At 47.7% G+C, this 15,102-nt stretch overlaps 1 protein-coding gene across 1 annotated transcript in view; it reads left to right on the top strand.

Moving 5' to 3' along the window:
• Togaram2 (TOG array regulator of axonemal microtubules 2) overlaps nt 1–8,758 on the top strand; it is a 54,293-nt gene extending 45,535 nt beyond the window's left edge. The window contains exons 19-20 of the mRNA XM_057780699.1: nt 1,189–1,275; nt 8,336–8,758. Of these exons, the coding sequence (XP_057636682.1) occupies nt 1,189–1,275; nt 8,336–8,640 (392 nt within the window). The 3' untranslated portion in view covers nt 8,641–8,758. The remainder of the gene's footprint in view (nt 1–1,188; nt 1,276–8,335) is intronic.
• The last annotated feature ends 6,344 nt before the right edge of the window (nt 8,759–15,102 follow it).

The raw sequence follows: 15,102 nt of genomic DNA, 5'->3' as shown, positions 1-15,102 counted from the left end.
CCTAGCCACCGCCCTGAGAAGGGCGATTTCACTACCTGCCCTGCCTTCCATTAAGTTATTCCATGACTGCTGTGGTTGCGAAATCCTGGGAGCTGAGAATGCTGGAAACCGGGCTTGCCAGTGCTTCCAGGCTCACGGCAGGGGCAGTTGGGGACAGCAGGAGAAGGTTCTGCTCTCATGCTTTCCTTGGCCAGACCAAGGGGTGTTGATCAACCCTTACTCAGGCTTTTGTTACATGGACACACTTTCTCTCCCTGGGTGAGGTTCATGTTCAAATCTAAGAAACTTCCTGGAGGGTAGGGGGACTCATTTTTATTGGTTCCGGGCTCCATATCCATTACATAAAGGGCACCAGGAAGTGCTCACTATGGGAATAAGTGATGACCTGGCATGGAATATCCTAATGACCAGATTGTGTGTTCTGAATGCTGTCCCCAGCCCTTTAATGACCTTCAAGTGACCAGCGTCTAGTGCCTCAGTTTACTCTGAAGCTCTAGAAACACTCAAATATCCTTGTGCCTACCCCCTTCATCTCTGGCTAGCATCACTAGTTGTGAGTCTGTCTTCTGCCTACCAGTCATTCATCTGCCTTATTTTATCCAAAACCTCACTGCAGGACAATGGAAAATGACAGATAATATGTATCAGACCTATGGGAGAAGTGGTAGCCTGTTTGGAGCAAATCTCACTGCTTTGGACCTCTCGCTCTTCCCATAATACCCTGTTCATTCGCTTTTTTACAAACTGGCCCTAGGTTGAGATGACAGCTCAGTGGGTAAATACTTGTCATGCACCTGACTTAGTCCCCAGATCAAGCTGGATGCACAAGTCTGTTATCCCAGCCAGACTTATCACAGGTTCCTGGAAGCTGGCGAGCTTGCTAGCTTCATGTGCTGCAGCAGTGTGTGAGAGACCTTGCTTCAAATAAGGTGAAAAGTGAGGGCCGGCTCCTGAGCTTAGTCTCCAATCACATGCGCCACACACACACACACACACACACACACACACGAGAGAGAGAGAGAGAGAGAGAGAGAGAGAGAGAGAGAGAGCCCATTGTGATCTAGAAGGATTAATTCAGCACACAGGGCTCTTTCCTCATGAGGGCGTGTGGACACCTAGCACCATGAGTGCCTGATGTGTCAGTATGACTGGCAACGTCTCGGTCACTGGCATCTCCATCTCTTTCAGATCACCTTTGCCTCCTGCAAGCCTTCGCCGGTCGTGTGCGTTTCCTGAGCGGGCCTGCAGTGCTGGAGGTCACAGAACGCCTCTCGGGTGAGCTCTCATGATCCCACCCAGCCCAGACAGCCCGTTCATCACTATTCTCTCCTGGAATGTAGGTTTTCATCTCAGAGATCATTTAAGAATTTTCATCGTCTGCTTTTTCTATGACACTCTCCACATTACCAGAAGGCAATCTTTGTTTTTGGTGAAAGTGAGGCAAATATGTATACAACCAAATAGTTCCTAAGAATGTATTTCTTTCTTTTTACAGACCAAGATTTCTGTATCCCACTGAATACCTTTTTAGAAAATTGTGTGTGTGTGTGTCTGTGTGGAGGTGGAGGTGTACATACATATAGGAGCAAAAGGACTTCTTGGATCCACTTAGTTTTTTTTTTTTTTTGGACAGGGCCCCTCATTGGCCTGGAACTTGTTAAGTAGGTTAGGGTGGTAGGAGTTTACTCTTCAGTGATGGGGTTTCAAAGCACGAGTCACCACATCAACCACACCTGTTTGTTTATTTATCCATCTGCCTGTCTGTCTGTGTGTCCATCTGTCTTTGTTAGGGTTCTCTATTGCCATGAAGCGACACCATGATCACAGTCACCCTTATAAAGAAAACATTTAATTGGAGTGGCTCTCTTACAGTTTCAGACGTTCAGTCATGGTGGCGTGCAGGCAAACATGGTATTGGCTACATCTTGGTTTGTAGGCAACAGGGAGTTGACTGACACACTCTGCAGTATCCTGAGCCTTGGAAACCTCAAAACCTGCCCCAACAGTGACTGACACACTTTCTTTAATAAGGCCATATCCACTCCAACAAAGCCATACTTCCTAGAAGTGCCGCTCCCAGTGAGATTATGGGGGCCAATTACATTCAAACTGTCTCTCCTTCTCCTTCTTCTGCTACTTTTCTGTTTGTGTGGTAAAGCACCGTGATCAAAAGCAGTGCAAGGAAGACAGAGTTTATTTTGGTTTACAGTGCCATAGGACAAAGAGTCTATCACGACAGGGAAGACGGCCCAAACAGGGAGCTGAGGGATTGTACATTCAGACGCAAACATGAGGCAGAGAGAGTGAACTGAGGTGAGGCTAGGAACTTTCAAAGCCTGGATCCAGTGATGTGCTTCCTCTAGGCAGGTTGCACCATGTCTCCAAACAGCATTACCAACTGGGGATCGAGAGTTCAGTGTCTGAGCCTAGGAGAGGGCTTTCTCGTGGAAACCACCACATGCGGTTCTGGGGGATGTGGTTCAGGTTCTAAGGCAAGTACTTGACTGGCTGAACTATCACCAGACACAAATGCCCTTTGTTTGTTCATTTTGGAAACAGGCTCTCCCTATGTAGCCCAGGCTGGCCTCGACATGAAGTTCTCCTGCTTTAGCCTCCTTACTGTTTAAATTACAGATGTGTTTCCCCACATCTGGCTTCCATTGATAAGTCAGGAAGGCCTGATCCTTTCAGGTAGGCACTGCCTCACCTGACTCAGTAGCTGACAACATTGTCATGAAAATTATAAACGGTGCTGCCTGCGCCTTTGGCCGGACAGACACTGACTGGTGCTGTCCTCTTCCTCCACCTGGGTGATGCCCATACCATCTTGGCACTTCCCATCACCTCCTCTGTTGTTCTCTCCCACGCTTTTGAGAGTGTGCCCCATGGTAAGTCACCAGTGTGCTATCTTCCACAATGTCCCCTAGTCTTGGATGCTCAAGAGGTGCTTGGTTGTCACAGCCAGCATCATTAAGAACATCATTGGTGGCCTCAGTATGGGGTTTGGATGCCTTGGGGGTGAGGATGAGGGACATGGAACAACAATCACCCAGGAGACCAGAGGCAACCCTTTTCTGTTGTTCACGATCATATGCTGCAGACTAGAGATCCAGCTCAGTAGTAGAGGGCTTGACTAAGATGTCCAAGGTCCCAGATTCCATCCACTGCACCAGAAAAAAGAAGTGCCGGGGATATAGCGCAGTGTTAGAGTACCTACTGAGCATGCGTGAAACTCTGGGTTTGATTGGCAGTTCTGAGTAAACGGGACAAGATGACATAACCTATAACCCCCAAGCTTGAGAGGTGGAAGCAGGAGGCAAAAATTCAAGGGCATCCTTGGTTACACAGGGAGTTTGAGACCCATCTGGGATAACACCTGCAGGTAACGTAGAGGGTTGAGGTGGGCGAGGAGTCTCACCGTAGATTATCCACTTACCATTAATTAATATTCCCTTTCTTTTCAAGAGACCTCAGAAGCAAGTGTCTCCCAAGCTCTTCTGCTAACTCGATGTTTTTGAGAAATGTCTCTGACACAGGCATGGACTGGAACAAGACAGCACACCAGTAGTAAATCTTTTGTAATAACTTTTGTTGTCTTTTAAGCTCATGTTTAACGGGGTTACTCCCTCCCAATTACTCCCAGAGGGTTTCTGTCCCTCTGCCATCCTGAGAGACTGACCTGGCCAGTTGAGTGACTACCACGTCCCTGCCCCTGGGGACAGTGAGTCTGCAGGGGCTGAGATGTTGGCAGGAAAGAGAGTGTGGGCTGGGTAGCTGAGGTGGGCAGGTTGTTGTTCTTAGTCTTTGGAGGTCAAGAGAGTGAGTGCCCATCATTGCCTAGAGAGCCAGGCTCCAGGAGAGTCTGGAGGCAAGACATGGCAGGACAGAAAAGGGATCTGATAGAAGGGCCAGTGATGCCGTGGCGGAGTCCAGTGTCTTGTTTCTGGGCTTGGTTAGAGTTAAGGTCAAGGTAAGGGATGGTTCTTGGGATTTCTTTAATTTTCCTTTCTGTTCCCCTAAATCTATTATTATTACTATTATTATTATTATTATTTGGTTTTTAGAGACAGAGTTTCTCTGTGTAACAGCTCTAGTAGACCAGGCTGGCCTCTCACAGAGATCTGCCTGCTTCTGCCTCCAAGTTCTGGGATTAAAGGTGTGTGCCACCACTGCCCGGCTCTTTTTATTATTTTAACTTTACCACCATCTCCATAAGAGGTTCTTTGGTATTGGATGCATTCGTAGTGTTGGCCAACCATCTCTGCCAGTCACCTCTTTTCATCTTGTGAAACTAAAAACTCTCACCCTGTCAAACAGTAACCCCCTGCTCCCCTCGGCCCCTGCAACCGTCGTTCTGCTTCCTGTCTCTGTGAGCACTGTGCTCTGTGGGCACTTGATGTCAGTGGACTGCGACATAGTTTATCTTCTGGAGACTGGCTTGTTTCACTTAACATAATGTCTTCATGGTTCACCCATGTTGTAGCAGGCATTAGAATTTGCATGTGTGTGTGTGTTGCACGGGTGGGTGTGCACATGTGTATATGTGGAGGCCAGAGGTTGACCTATGGTATCTTCCTCAGTTTTTAAAATATTTACTTATTCCATGTGTGTGTGTGTTCTTGAGTGTATGCCTGTGCACCATATGTAAGCAGGACTGGGAGATCAGTGGAGGCACTGGATCCCCTGGAACCTGAGTTACATGAGGTTGTAAGTTGCCGTGTGGGGGTTAGGGAACCGAACCTGTGTCCTCTGTAAGAGCACCAAGTGCTCTAAACAGCTGAGCAAGCTTTCCAGTCTCCTTTACCTTTTTTTTTTTTTTTTTTTTTTTGAGCAGAAACTCTCAGTGAACTTGGAGCTCATTAATTTGTCTAAACTAGCAGACCAGACAGCTCAGAGATGATCTTGTCTTTATTTCCCCATTGCTGCCTGGCTTAGAAAAATGTCATCATCTTGCTTTTTTTTTTTTTTAAAACAAACAAACAAACAAAAAAAACATACGTAGCTGGGCGGTGGTGGCGCACGCCTTTAATCCCAGCACTCGGGAGGCAGAGGCAGGCAGATCTCTGTGAGTTTGAGGCCAGCCTGATCTACAAAGGGAGTTCCAGGACAGGCTCCAAAGCTACCGAGAAACCCTGTCTCGAAAAACAAAAACAAAACAAAACAAAACAAAACAAAAAAAAACATACGTAAATTTTGAGGGACTGAACCCAGGCCCCTATGCTTTCAGCAAACACTTTACTGAGTACCATGTTCTTAGCTCCAGTATTTTTTTTTGAAGGAAGAAAGATGATATACGCACCCCAGACTGTGTTCACCCCACACTTGGTGATGGATATCAGTCTACTCCCTTCTTAAAGACAGACTGTAATATACACACCCCAGACTGTGTTCACCCTCCACCTACTTTAAAGACAGACTGTTATATGCACATCCCAGACTGTGTTCACCCTCCACCTACCTTTGGGCCCTTTGAGAGTAATGTCACCACAAAGACAGAGTGCGCAAGTAAATTTTTCATGACCTCACTTTGGTTGTGTGGGTGAGATCCCACAGAGACAGAAACATTTTGGCTGCCTCCCCTGCCTCCCTTCCTCAGGCCTACCTGGCCACTCTTCTGCCTTCGGGTGACTGCTTCCTCAACATAGCCTTCTCCAAGCCCTGAGAGCACAGCATTTAGTTTGTTCCAGCCAGTGCCCCTCTTCAGGGAACCCCTCTAAGGCTCTCTGTATTGGAGCCTTTCCCAGTGATGCTTACATGGCTTCAGGGTGCAAACCTGCTATCCCAGTCACCACATTGACATCTAAGAGAACTGTGACTGTTGGTGTTCCCAGGGGACCTTCCCAGGGGACGCAGGAACCTTGTGGTAGTCATAGCTGACATTTACACTCCCTGGAAATGCTGTGGAGACTATCAGTCTGACCTGGGGATACATTCAGGTCATCTGGTTCCCCTGAGGGGAACATCCAGGTTATCTGTTTCTCCACTGTCTCAGAAGTCAAAGGAACACCTGTGGGTTTGGAAGATGTTAAGCTGGTGAGAGAAGGACAAATTGGGCATTTAAAACTCTAGACTGGCCTCTGAGACATGGGACTCCTTGAAGTTTGGAGGACAGTGTGGGTGTAAGCTTTGGAGTTGAGGCATCTGTCTTTAGCAAGGTCTTCATGAAGAGAAGTCCTTAGCCTGAGTCTTGCTTCCCTCCTCTGAACAATGGACTCATATTCTTCTTTTTGGCCTGAAATGAAGCCTGAAGTTCCAAGTCTTAGATTGGAGTAGTTTTTCATATATGGCTAGACCCTCATAGTCTTCTAGAACCTTCTTGTTTCTTGTCCCATACCAGTACTTGGCTATGATGCCAGGCAGACTAGGCTGCATATTTCTCTATGTCTGTCTGTCTGTCTGTCTGTCTGTCTGTCTGTCTATCTATCTATCTATCTATCTATCTATCTAATCTATCATCTGTCATCTATCTATATATCTATATATCTATCTATCCATCTCTCTATCTTCTATCATCTATCTATCTATCTATCTATCTATCTATCTATCTATCTATCTATCTATATCTATGTCTATATCTGGCAGTGTTGGTTAGCACTATTGTACTTAGGATAATAGTCATAACCTCAGGCCAGGGCAACCTCTCCATGAAGGCCTGGGGAGGCTTTTGACATTGGCTGTAGCCCTGGTACTTCCTTTGGTGATAGAGACCTTCTGCAGGTTCATGTGGGTGATGAGTATTCTTGAATTTAGAGGGTTGGGTCCTGAGAAAACCAGGTTCAGGGGCTTCTTCACTGGGGCGGAGGGTCTATTTGGAGCCTGAGAGCCTGCACACACATTCATCCTCACGGACAGCGGCTTGATTGTAACATTAAATGCCCCCAGGTGCTGTGGGGTTTGATCCTTGTAGCTGGGCCGGACTTCTTCTTCAGAGACTCTTTACTTTTCTCCCTGTTGCTGGAGTCGCTAAGTAGGAGTCTGGATCCTGGCAGCCCTAACAAGCTAGTTTCAGCAAACCATCCTTAGCAAGCCAACTAAAGAACAAGTAATAGGTGAAAATAGAGAAAGGAGACTTATTCAATATGGCCACACTGGGAAGAGCAGCAAAGAGGTCCAGTGGCCTCCTTCAGCTCATCTTTGGGGTCCCGATCTGAGGTTTAGGTTGGAATAGAGGCAGATGTAGTCACACTGTCCTGGACCAGGCATAGGCATGCCCATTCTCATTGTCTCCAGTCTCACTGCAAGGTGGTCTGACAAGGTCTTTTCCTTCTGTCAGCACAAGGTTCCTGGGGAGATTCTTATTTCCTAGGGACCGTGGTCTCCATACATGGATAGTCAAAGAGAGGGGTGCAAGTATGTCTCTAGAATGACTTCATTCTAGGCTACACCGCTAGTGTGGCATTTCTTTGTGTTGGTATGACTTTCCTGGGTGGCAATAAGGGTTTCTGCAATGCTAGTATTGGCTACTATTTGTCACCTGCTTACTTGACATTTATTTATAATGGAATCTCTAACAATCTTGAGAGCCTGGCTTAGGCTGGCAACTTTTACTTTACAAATGTAAAAAGGCTCAGAGAGGTGGTTTTCTTGAGTTCACAAAGCTGGTAGACAGTATAGGAGTGACGTGGGATTCCCCTCTGTATGCTGTGAGTATATTTTATTGCCACTGGTTAATAAAGAAGCTGCTTTGGCCTATGGCAGGGCAGAATATAGCCAGGATCAAAGAGATATAGGGAAAGGGTAGGTATAGTCAAAGAGATGCCATGTAGCTGCTGAAGGAGAAAGATTCCAGAACCTTCTCAGTAGGCCACAGCCTCGTGGTGATACATAAATTAATAGAAATGGGTTAATTTAAGATGTAAGGGCTAGCTAGGAATACACTAGAGCGATTGGCCAAACAGCGTTGCAATTCATATAGTTTTGTGTGATTTTTCAGGTCTGGGCGCTGGGAAATGTAAGAACAGTCTCTGCCTACAGAGGTGGGATTGCAACCTGCCTCATCTCCCTCACTGGGGCTGAGGGAATGCACTACGATCACTGATCACCGTGGACCTACCTCATTTGCATTGGCTTTGTGGTCCTTTCTTTCATTGAGAATAAAATTACATTTTATGACTGTTGTGAATACAAACCAATATTTCTCTTCTGATGGTAAAATAAATTGAAACATTTTAATGGGTCCCTGAATGTGGTGAGGCTTGAGCATGGGGCCTAGGTGGGAAGTCAGCCCGGGTGGGGCGTCTGCCCTCTGCTCTGAGCACAGAACTGTTGGTGCTGGAGAGAAGTGGGAAGAGAGAGTGCACAGCTCAAATGACCCTCCCTCTTTCCTTTGTGACAGTGCTGGTGGCCTCAGTGTACCCCCGAAAGCCTCAGGCCGTGGAGCGGCACATCCTTCCTGTTCTCTGGTACTTCCTGAACAAGATGAGTGGCAACGGTGTGCTGCCGGGACGTGGTGGGAACGTCCGCACGGTGGTGTGCAGGCTGGCTGGAAGCCTCCAGGAGCAAATGGGGTCCCGCCTGCAGGACTTCGCTGCCAATCAGCCCCAACATGTCCTCAAGATGCTCCAGGGACTTGTAGACTCTGACTCTCTGGGTGGCAATGACAAGGTTGCCAGTGGAGGAACGCCCCCTGACAGCAGATGACTAGAACCACTGCCCACAGCAGCCGGGTTAGAGATGGGTCTGAAGTGGGAAATTATCATTTTTTTACCTTATTTTATTTTTATGATCGAGTCACCTCATGGCCTACTCTCCTCATTAGGGTCCCCATTGTATACAATATATTTTGAAGTAGAAATAAAAGAATTGCTTATTTTTCTAAGGTTTTTTAATCTTACATTTTTTTTTTAACCATAGAGAATTTCCCAGCAGACAGGTTTACGAAACAAGACAACAGCAACCCTAGTTTTAGATAAGATAGTGACAAGTAGCTGGGAAAGAAAGGGACACATAGGCCAACCTAGTGGGGAATACAGCCCAGCCCCCACATCTGTGCGCAACTGGAAGACTCCTGCATCGAAGAGCCCTTCGCTGCCCACTCAGATACTCTCTGCTTATCATTGACTTGATTGGAAGTCATTGCATGCCATGCATCTTCCGGCCCATCCTGCTTCAGCCCTGCAGAACCTTGCGTTAAGTCTCTGTGTATCCTGTGGGACTTTCTGTGGGGATCTGCCCAGCTTGTCACAGAGCAAGAAGAATCTAGCAAATGCACTACTAGACACCTTTGCTAGAAGTTGGCCATCTGGCTCACTCTGACAAGGACTAGATGGTGCTTCATATTTAAAGCAGCATGGATGGGGCTGTGGGGTGGAGTCTGCATGCTGTACGTTACTAGTCTCATGGACTAGACAAAATGGCATCAGCTGCTATAGATGGGCTGAATCCTGGGAATGTTTGGCTCAGTGTGGGCCAGGTTGTGAGAAAACCGAGAATAGTATTAGTCCCTAGGGATAAACCACTGAGGGTCCTGCATCATCCATCATCTGATCTCCAGGTTTGATATGAGTTCTATGTTGTTCTGAGCCTCTCCAGGGGAGCCTGGCTTTAAGCCAGGGAAGCTCTGGGTCAAACCAGAGCTTGGCCTGCCCCTCCCCATGCTGAGTAGGAGATTGCAAATCAGGTTAGGGCTTGGCTTTTAATAGGCAGCTTAAGTGTGACTGCGGGTCATTCCAGAGCCACTGTGAGCTGCTGTTCACCTCATGGTGACCCCAGCAGGGCTTTCCGGAAGCCGACTCAGTCTGGGCCAGGAGAAATGCTTACAAAGGAAGCTGTGCAGAAGCACTCAAAGAGACTGGTTTGTAAATCTTCCTAAGGCTTTATGCTATTTAATTAACCATGTTTGCTTATTGTCTGAGCAAGCTTTTTTTTTTGGGGGGGGTGTATGTGTGGGGAAGACCCGTATTTTCTGCTTGTCAAGATCCAAGGAGAGACGAGAGTATTTAAAGATTCTTTGGAGTTGTAAGGGCTGAGGGACGTGGAGGCTGGTAGAGACGTTTGAAGACAGAAATGGAACTGAGTTTGGATGATGATGACTCAGTGGTTGAAGAACTTGCTATGCATGCATGAGAGCTGGCATTCAGGGCTCCAGAGGCTAAGTCAACATTAAGTGGGCACAGGAGCTCCTATGTCATTCCAGGATCAGAAGGCAAGGGCAGGATCCCCAGAGCAAGCCAGCTAGCAGACTAGTCAAGCTGGCAAGCTCTGGGTTTGACTGAAAAACCTTGCCTCGTTGAGTAAGATGGAGGGTCTTTCTCTTACGCCCCCATATACTTTCACACACACGGGGGGGGAGAGAGAGAAGGAGAGAGAGAGAGAGAGAGAGGGAGAGAGAGAGAGAGAGAGAGAGAGAGAGAGAGAGAGAGAGAGAGAGAGAGAGAGAGAGAGAGAGAGAAATAATTCTGTACCCACCTCAAGCCCAAGCTTCCTGTTCCTAGGGTTCTCGTGGGTGGATGTGTTGAAAATAACCACCAACTGTAGAGAAGGGAAGGGCAAATCTTTGCCCTGTTCTGTTTTCCTTCATGATCTTCATGATTTGCTGGGCAGTCAAGGACTGCAGCCCACGCCCCTGGTACATTGTTACCGAGAAAGTCTGCGGTTCTGGCAGACTTTGAGAAGCCCAAATCAAATGTGGTGGATTGAAGTTTCAGGTGAACCTGGGCTGCAGGTTGTTGTTTGTAAACCACAGAGAGGACAGCACAATAACAACCAGGCCCCAGCCTGCTGGGACATCTTCCAAGAGCCTCATATGAAGGCCATTTATGGGCCATAAACATTGTCCCGCTAGACCTCAGAGATGGTGGCTGAGGGCTGGGCTCACCCCTTCTTGGATTTATTGTGCGTGAGCCAGAAACTCTACTTCTAGGATTTGCTGGCTTGCTGTAACAACTTGACACAAGTTAGAGTCATCTGAGAGGAAGGAACCTCAATTAAGAAAAATGCCTCTATAAGATTGGACTGTGGGCAAGCCTGTAATTATTTTCTTAATTAATGATTGATGGGGGAGTGCTCAGCCAATGGTGGTTGGTGTCATCCCTGGGCTGGCGGTCCTGGGTTCTGTAAGAAAGCAGGTTGAGCAAAGCCATGAGGAGCAAGCCAGTGAGCAGCACCCTTCTACGGCCTCTGCATCAGTTCCTACCTCCAGATCCCTTCCCTGCTTGAATTCCCATCCTGACTTCCTTCAGTGATGGACTGTTCCTGGAAGTGTAAGCTGAAATAAACCCTTTCTGCCCAACTTGCTTTTGGCTATGGTATTTCATCACAGCAATAATAACCCTAACTAGGACACAGGAGATGCTTCTGGGGGTGTGCATGTAGGTTTTGGTTATGGCAAGTCCTCTTCTCCCCCTCTACCCCCAGTATGAGAATAACACGCTATTGAGACGTCTGTAGATGTAACCACCAGGACTTGTGAGTCTTCAGGCGTCTGTACTGACTGACCTTGGGTATGTGTCCTCACCTGCAGCCACTAAGAGCACCTCCTGTGCACATTCACTACGTTCCTCTTAAAAGGACCCTGCTGACCTCCCATGTCTTTTTCTTTCTCTCCATCTCTGTCTGTCTGTCTTTCTCTCTCTCTTCTGCCACTCCTGTCCCCAGAGCCAATCTCCCCTCCTCTTTTCCCATTCACTTTCCCTCAATAAAAAACCTTCTCCACCTGAGCTCTGTTGCTTGGTGTCTTTCTCTCACACGCCACATTTTTTTTTTTTTGAATTACAACAGGAATTCCATATCCTTTCTCCCATTTCTGTGACAGAATATTTGACAGAAATGACCAAAGGAAGGATTCATTTGGATCACAGTTTGAGAGTTTGATCCATTGTGGTGAGGAAGGCATGGGGGAGCAGGAGAATGAGGCATCTGGTCACATTTTATCCTGGTAGGGAAACTCTGGTGCTCAGTTTGTTCTTTCCTTTTTAATTCTTTTTGGAGACCCAGCTCATGGGATAGTACTGTGGTGGTTTGAAAGAGAATGGACCCCATAGGCTCATGTAATTTGAATACTTGGTCTCCAGTTGATGGAACTCTTTGGGAAGGATTGGGAGGTGTGGTCCTGTTGGAAGAGGTGTGCCACTGACGTGGGCTATGAGGTCATGCCATTCCCAGCATTTCCCCCTCTGCATTGTGGTTCTATCTCAAGGCAGACGCTCTTAGCCATCGCTCCAACACCATGCCTGCCTGCCTGCCTTTCTACTGCTGTTGACAGAGGTTTCTGTCCCTCCCGGTCCCGCAGCCATTCAATCCCAAAGAAACACACAGAGGTCTACATTGATTATAAACTGGTTGGCCTAGTAGCTCAGGTTTCTTATTAACTAATTCATACATCTTATATTAACCCATAATTCTTGTCTGCGTTAGCCACGTAGCTTGGCACCTTTTTCAGTGAGGCATTCTCATCTTGCATCTTCTGCATCTGGGTGATGACTGCAGACTGAATCTTTCCTCTTCCCAGAATTCTCCTGTTCTCATTGCTCCACCTCTTACTTCCTGCCTGGTCACTCAGGCTTCTTATTAACTCTTATATCTTACATCTTAACCCATAATTCTTGTTTGTATTAGTCACGTGGCATTCTCATTTTGCTTCCTCTATGTCTTACTGCCATGCTCCCTGCCATGGTAGTCATGGACTTGAACCCTCAGAAACTATAAACCCCAAACAAACTCTTCTGTGAGTTGCCTTGGTCATGGTGTCTTATCACAATAGAAAAGTAGCTAAGATGGAGACCATCCACACTCAGGGTGGGTCTTTCCTCTTCAGTTAAACTTCTCTGACCACACTCTCAGAGACATGCTCAGAGATGTGTCTCCTAGGTGATTTCAAAGCCAGTCAAGATGGCAATGAAGAATGATCATTACAACTTCCTTTTAGATCAAGTGGGATGATTGAGATTTTAGGAAGTTTCATCCCCAAACCTGGCTTTTTATTTTGTTTTCTTTTTCTTTAGTCATCTCCTACCTTCCAGTTAAAGATTGGGTCTTCTGTTATTCTTGGTGGAGGAGAGAAAGTGGAGCCTAGAAAGGGAGGTGTGAAGAAGACACAGCTTCACAGTCCACCTTATGCTTCAGACTCAGTTGGTCTGAGGGGAGGCTCAGGTTCCCTCTCTCCTTCTCTCCTTCCCTTCTTCCCCTCCTTTCCCCCCACATTTCTCCATTTCTCCCTTCTTTCCTCCTCCTCTTCTCCTCTTCCTCCTCTTACCTTCCTTCTTCAAGAGATTCTAATCTGTGGTCAAATTCAGAAACTGCACAATATCCTTGGCTCTACGGTGCTCCAGGCTGTCAGTTCTGCTCTCCTGTCACCTCTGGGTGTCCAGCCATTGGAGATAGAGACTGAGGTCAGGTACAGAGGCCCAGGGTCTGAGCTTAAGAAGTCTAGGCATTTGACTTGCTGATGTGTGACTTTTTGTCTCTCTCTCTCTCTCCTGTGTGTGTGTATGTAAGTTGTGTATATGTGTGCGTGTGTGTGTGTGTGTGGTAGTAGTGGTGGTGAGGTGTATATGACAATTATATCCACCTTAACCCAGCTGCTGTGAAGATTATTGAGGTAATTCTTATAATTTGTTTAGCATAAAACATGGGGAGCCCTTGACAATGGCTGTGACATTCTGGGGGGGGGGTCAGTGTTTTGGAGAGACTAGTGATGTGGATCTCTGTTTTCCTTGCAGTGCTGGGGCTTGGTGGAGCCTGAGACCCACCGAGTCTATGCGAGCTTAGGGCAAACAAACTGTTCTGTGGTCTCTACTAGGAGGCAGGGACCTTCTCACTTTTGGGGTCTGCCACTTCTGTTCCTTTGTCCTTGCTTGACAGACTCTTGCAGCCACCCTTGGCCCTTTTTCACTCTCAGGCCTTTCACCGGAGGATGGATAAGGAGATCTGGACGCCCCTCCCTCCCTGGTGGCCCCTCCTATCTCCTTGGAGGCTCACAGCTGGAAGCAGGAGGGCCTGAGCTTTCTAGATGAAAGTGTTTTCCTTACATTGTAATTCAGCTACATCCCCAGGAAGGGTGACACTCTTTCCACTCTCCTTGTGGAGTGGGACAAGGGATGCAGGAGAACAAGGCAGCCTGCTAATCAAAGGCCTGCAATGTCCCGGGTTCTGTCACTCTTCTTGATGTCCTTAAAGAAGGAGGTCACCTCTCTCTTTTGCTGGAGGAAGCTGGGACCCAGTGGTACAGAGCAAGTGTCCTCAGCCAGTGTAGAGTTCTCAGGGAGTCTGGTCAAGTGCAGACAGACACATTGACAGACCTGACCAGGGCTTGAGTTTTGGCATTTCCGATAAGACATGGGTACTATGGGTCTGGCTGGGGGTCTGCTTTAGGGTCGGGCCCTAGAATGTAGCTGGAGCTTGGGTATGTGCCCAGGTCTGTCATTCTCTATGGATCTTGACCTATCAGGGTCTCCTACACCTTTAAGACAGTTCTTGCCCCCAGGTCAGTCACAACCCATTGAAATACCATGGGTTCCTGCAGCTACTCTCCACTCAGAGACTTTCTGTCAAAACCTCAGGACAGAGAGAGCCTTAGGTATTTGAGGCAGGGTATCTCCCTGACCCAGACTTGCTGGTCATGAAGCTAGGTGGCCAGGGAACTCTTGGGACCTAGCCATCTCGACCTCCCTGGTTCTGGGATTGCAGGTACAAATTACTGTGCCCAACTTCATTATGTGGGCACATTGCATAAGCAAACACTTTTCCAACTGAATTATACTCCCAGTTCAGAACCAGGCCACACAAGCCTAGGGTTCGGGACCTCTGCCGTGGCCTTAATCCTCTGATGGTTAAGTTTCCAAGCAAACCCCACAGCCAAGTGGTCAGAAACTTCTAAACTAGGATTTCCCAAACATGGTTGATGAAAACTGCTCTGGGGAGGGGGAGGGAAGAGGAGGCAGGGGTGGTTGCTGGGTTGGCCTCACTGTAGATCTGGCTCTGGGGGAAAGGGCCCAGGAATCTACAGAGGATCAGGCACCAGGCTGGTGAGTCCCAAGAGGTGGCAGGTTAGAGGGCTTGTTGCCACTAGCTGGGCTCCAGGCTGCAGCATCAGGGCACAGGATACTCGCTGCCCCCTGTGTGTGTGGGTGTTTCTGAGTCAGGGCCCTTCGGAGGATGTGCTGG

The sequence above is a fragment of the Chionomys nivalis genome, chromosome 1 (assembly GCF_950005125.1).
Source record: "Chionomys nivalis chromosome 1, mChiNiv1.1, whole genome shotgun sequence".
Taxonomy (NCBI): Eukaryota; Metazoa; Chordata; class Mammalia; order Rodentia; family Cricetidae; genus Chionomys; species Chionomys nivalis.
The sequence above is the reverse complement of the archived record's forward strand: the minus strand, read 5'-3'. Positions and strand labels throughout refer to the sequence as shown.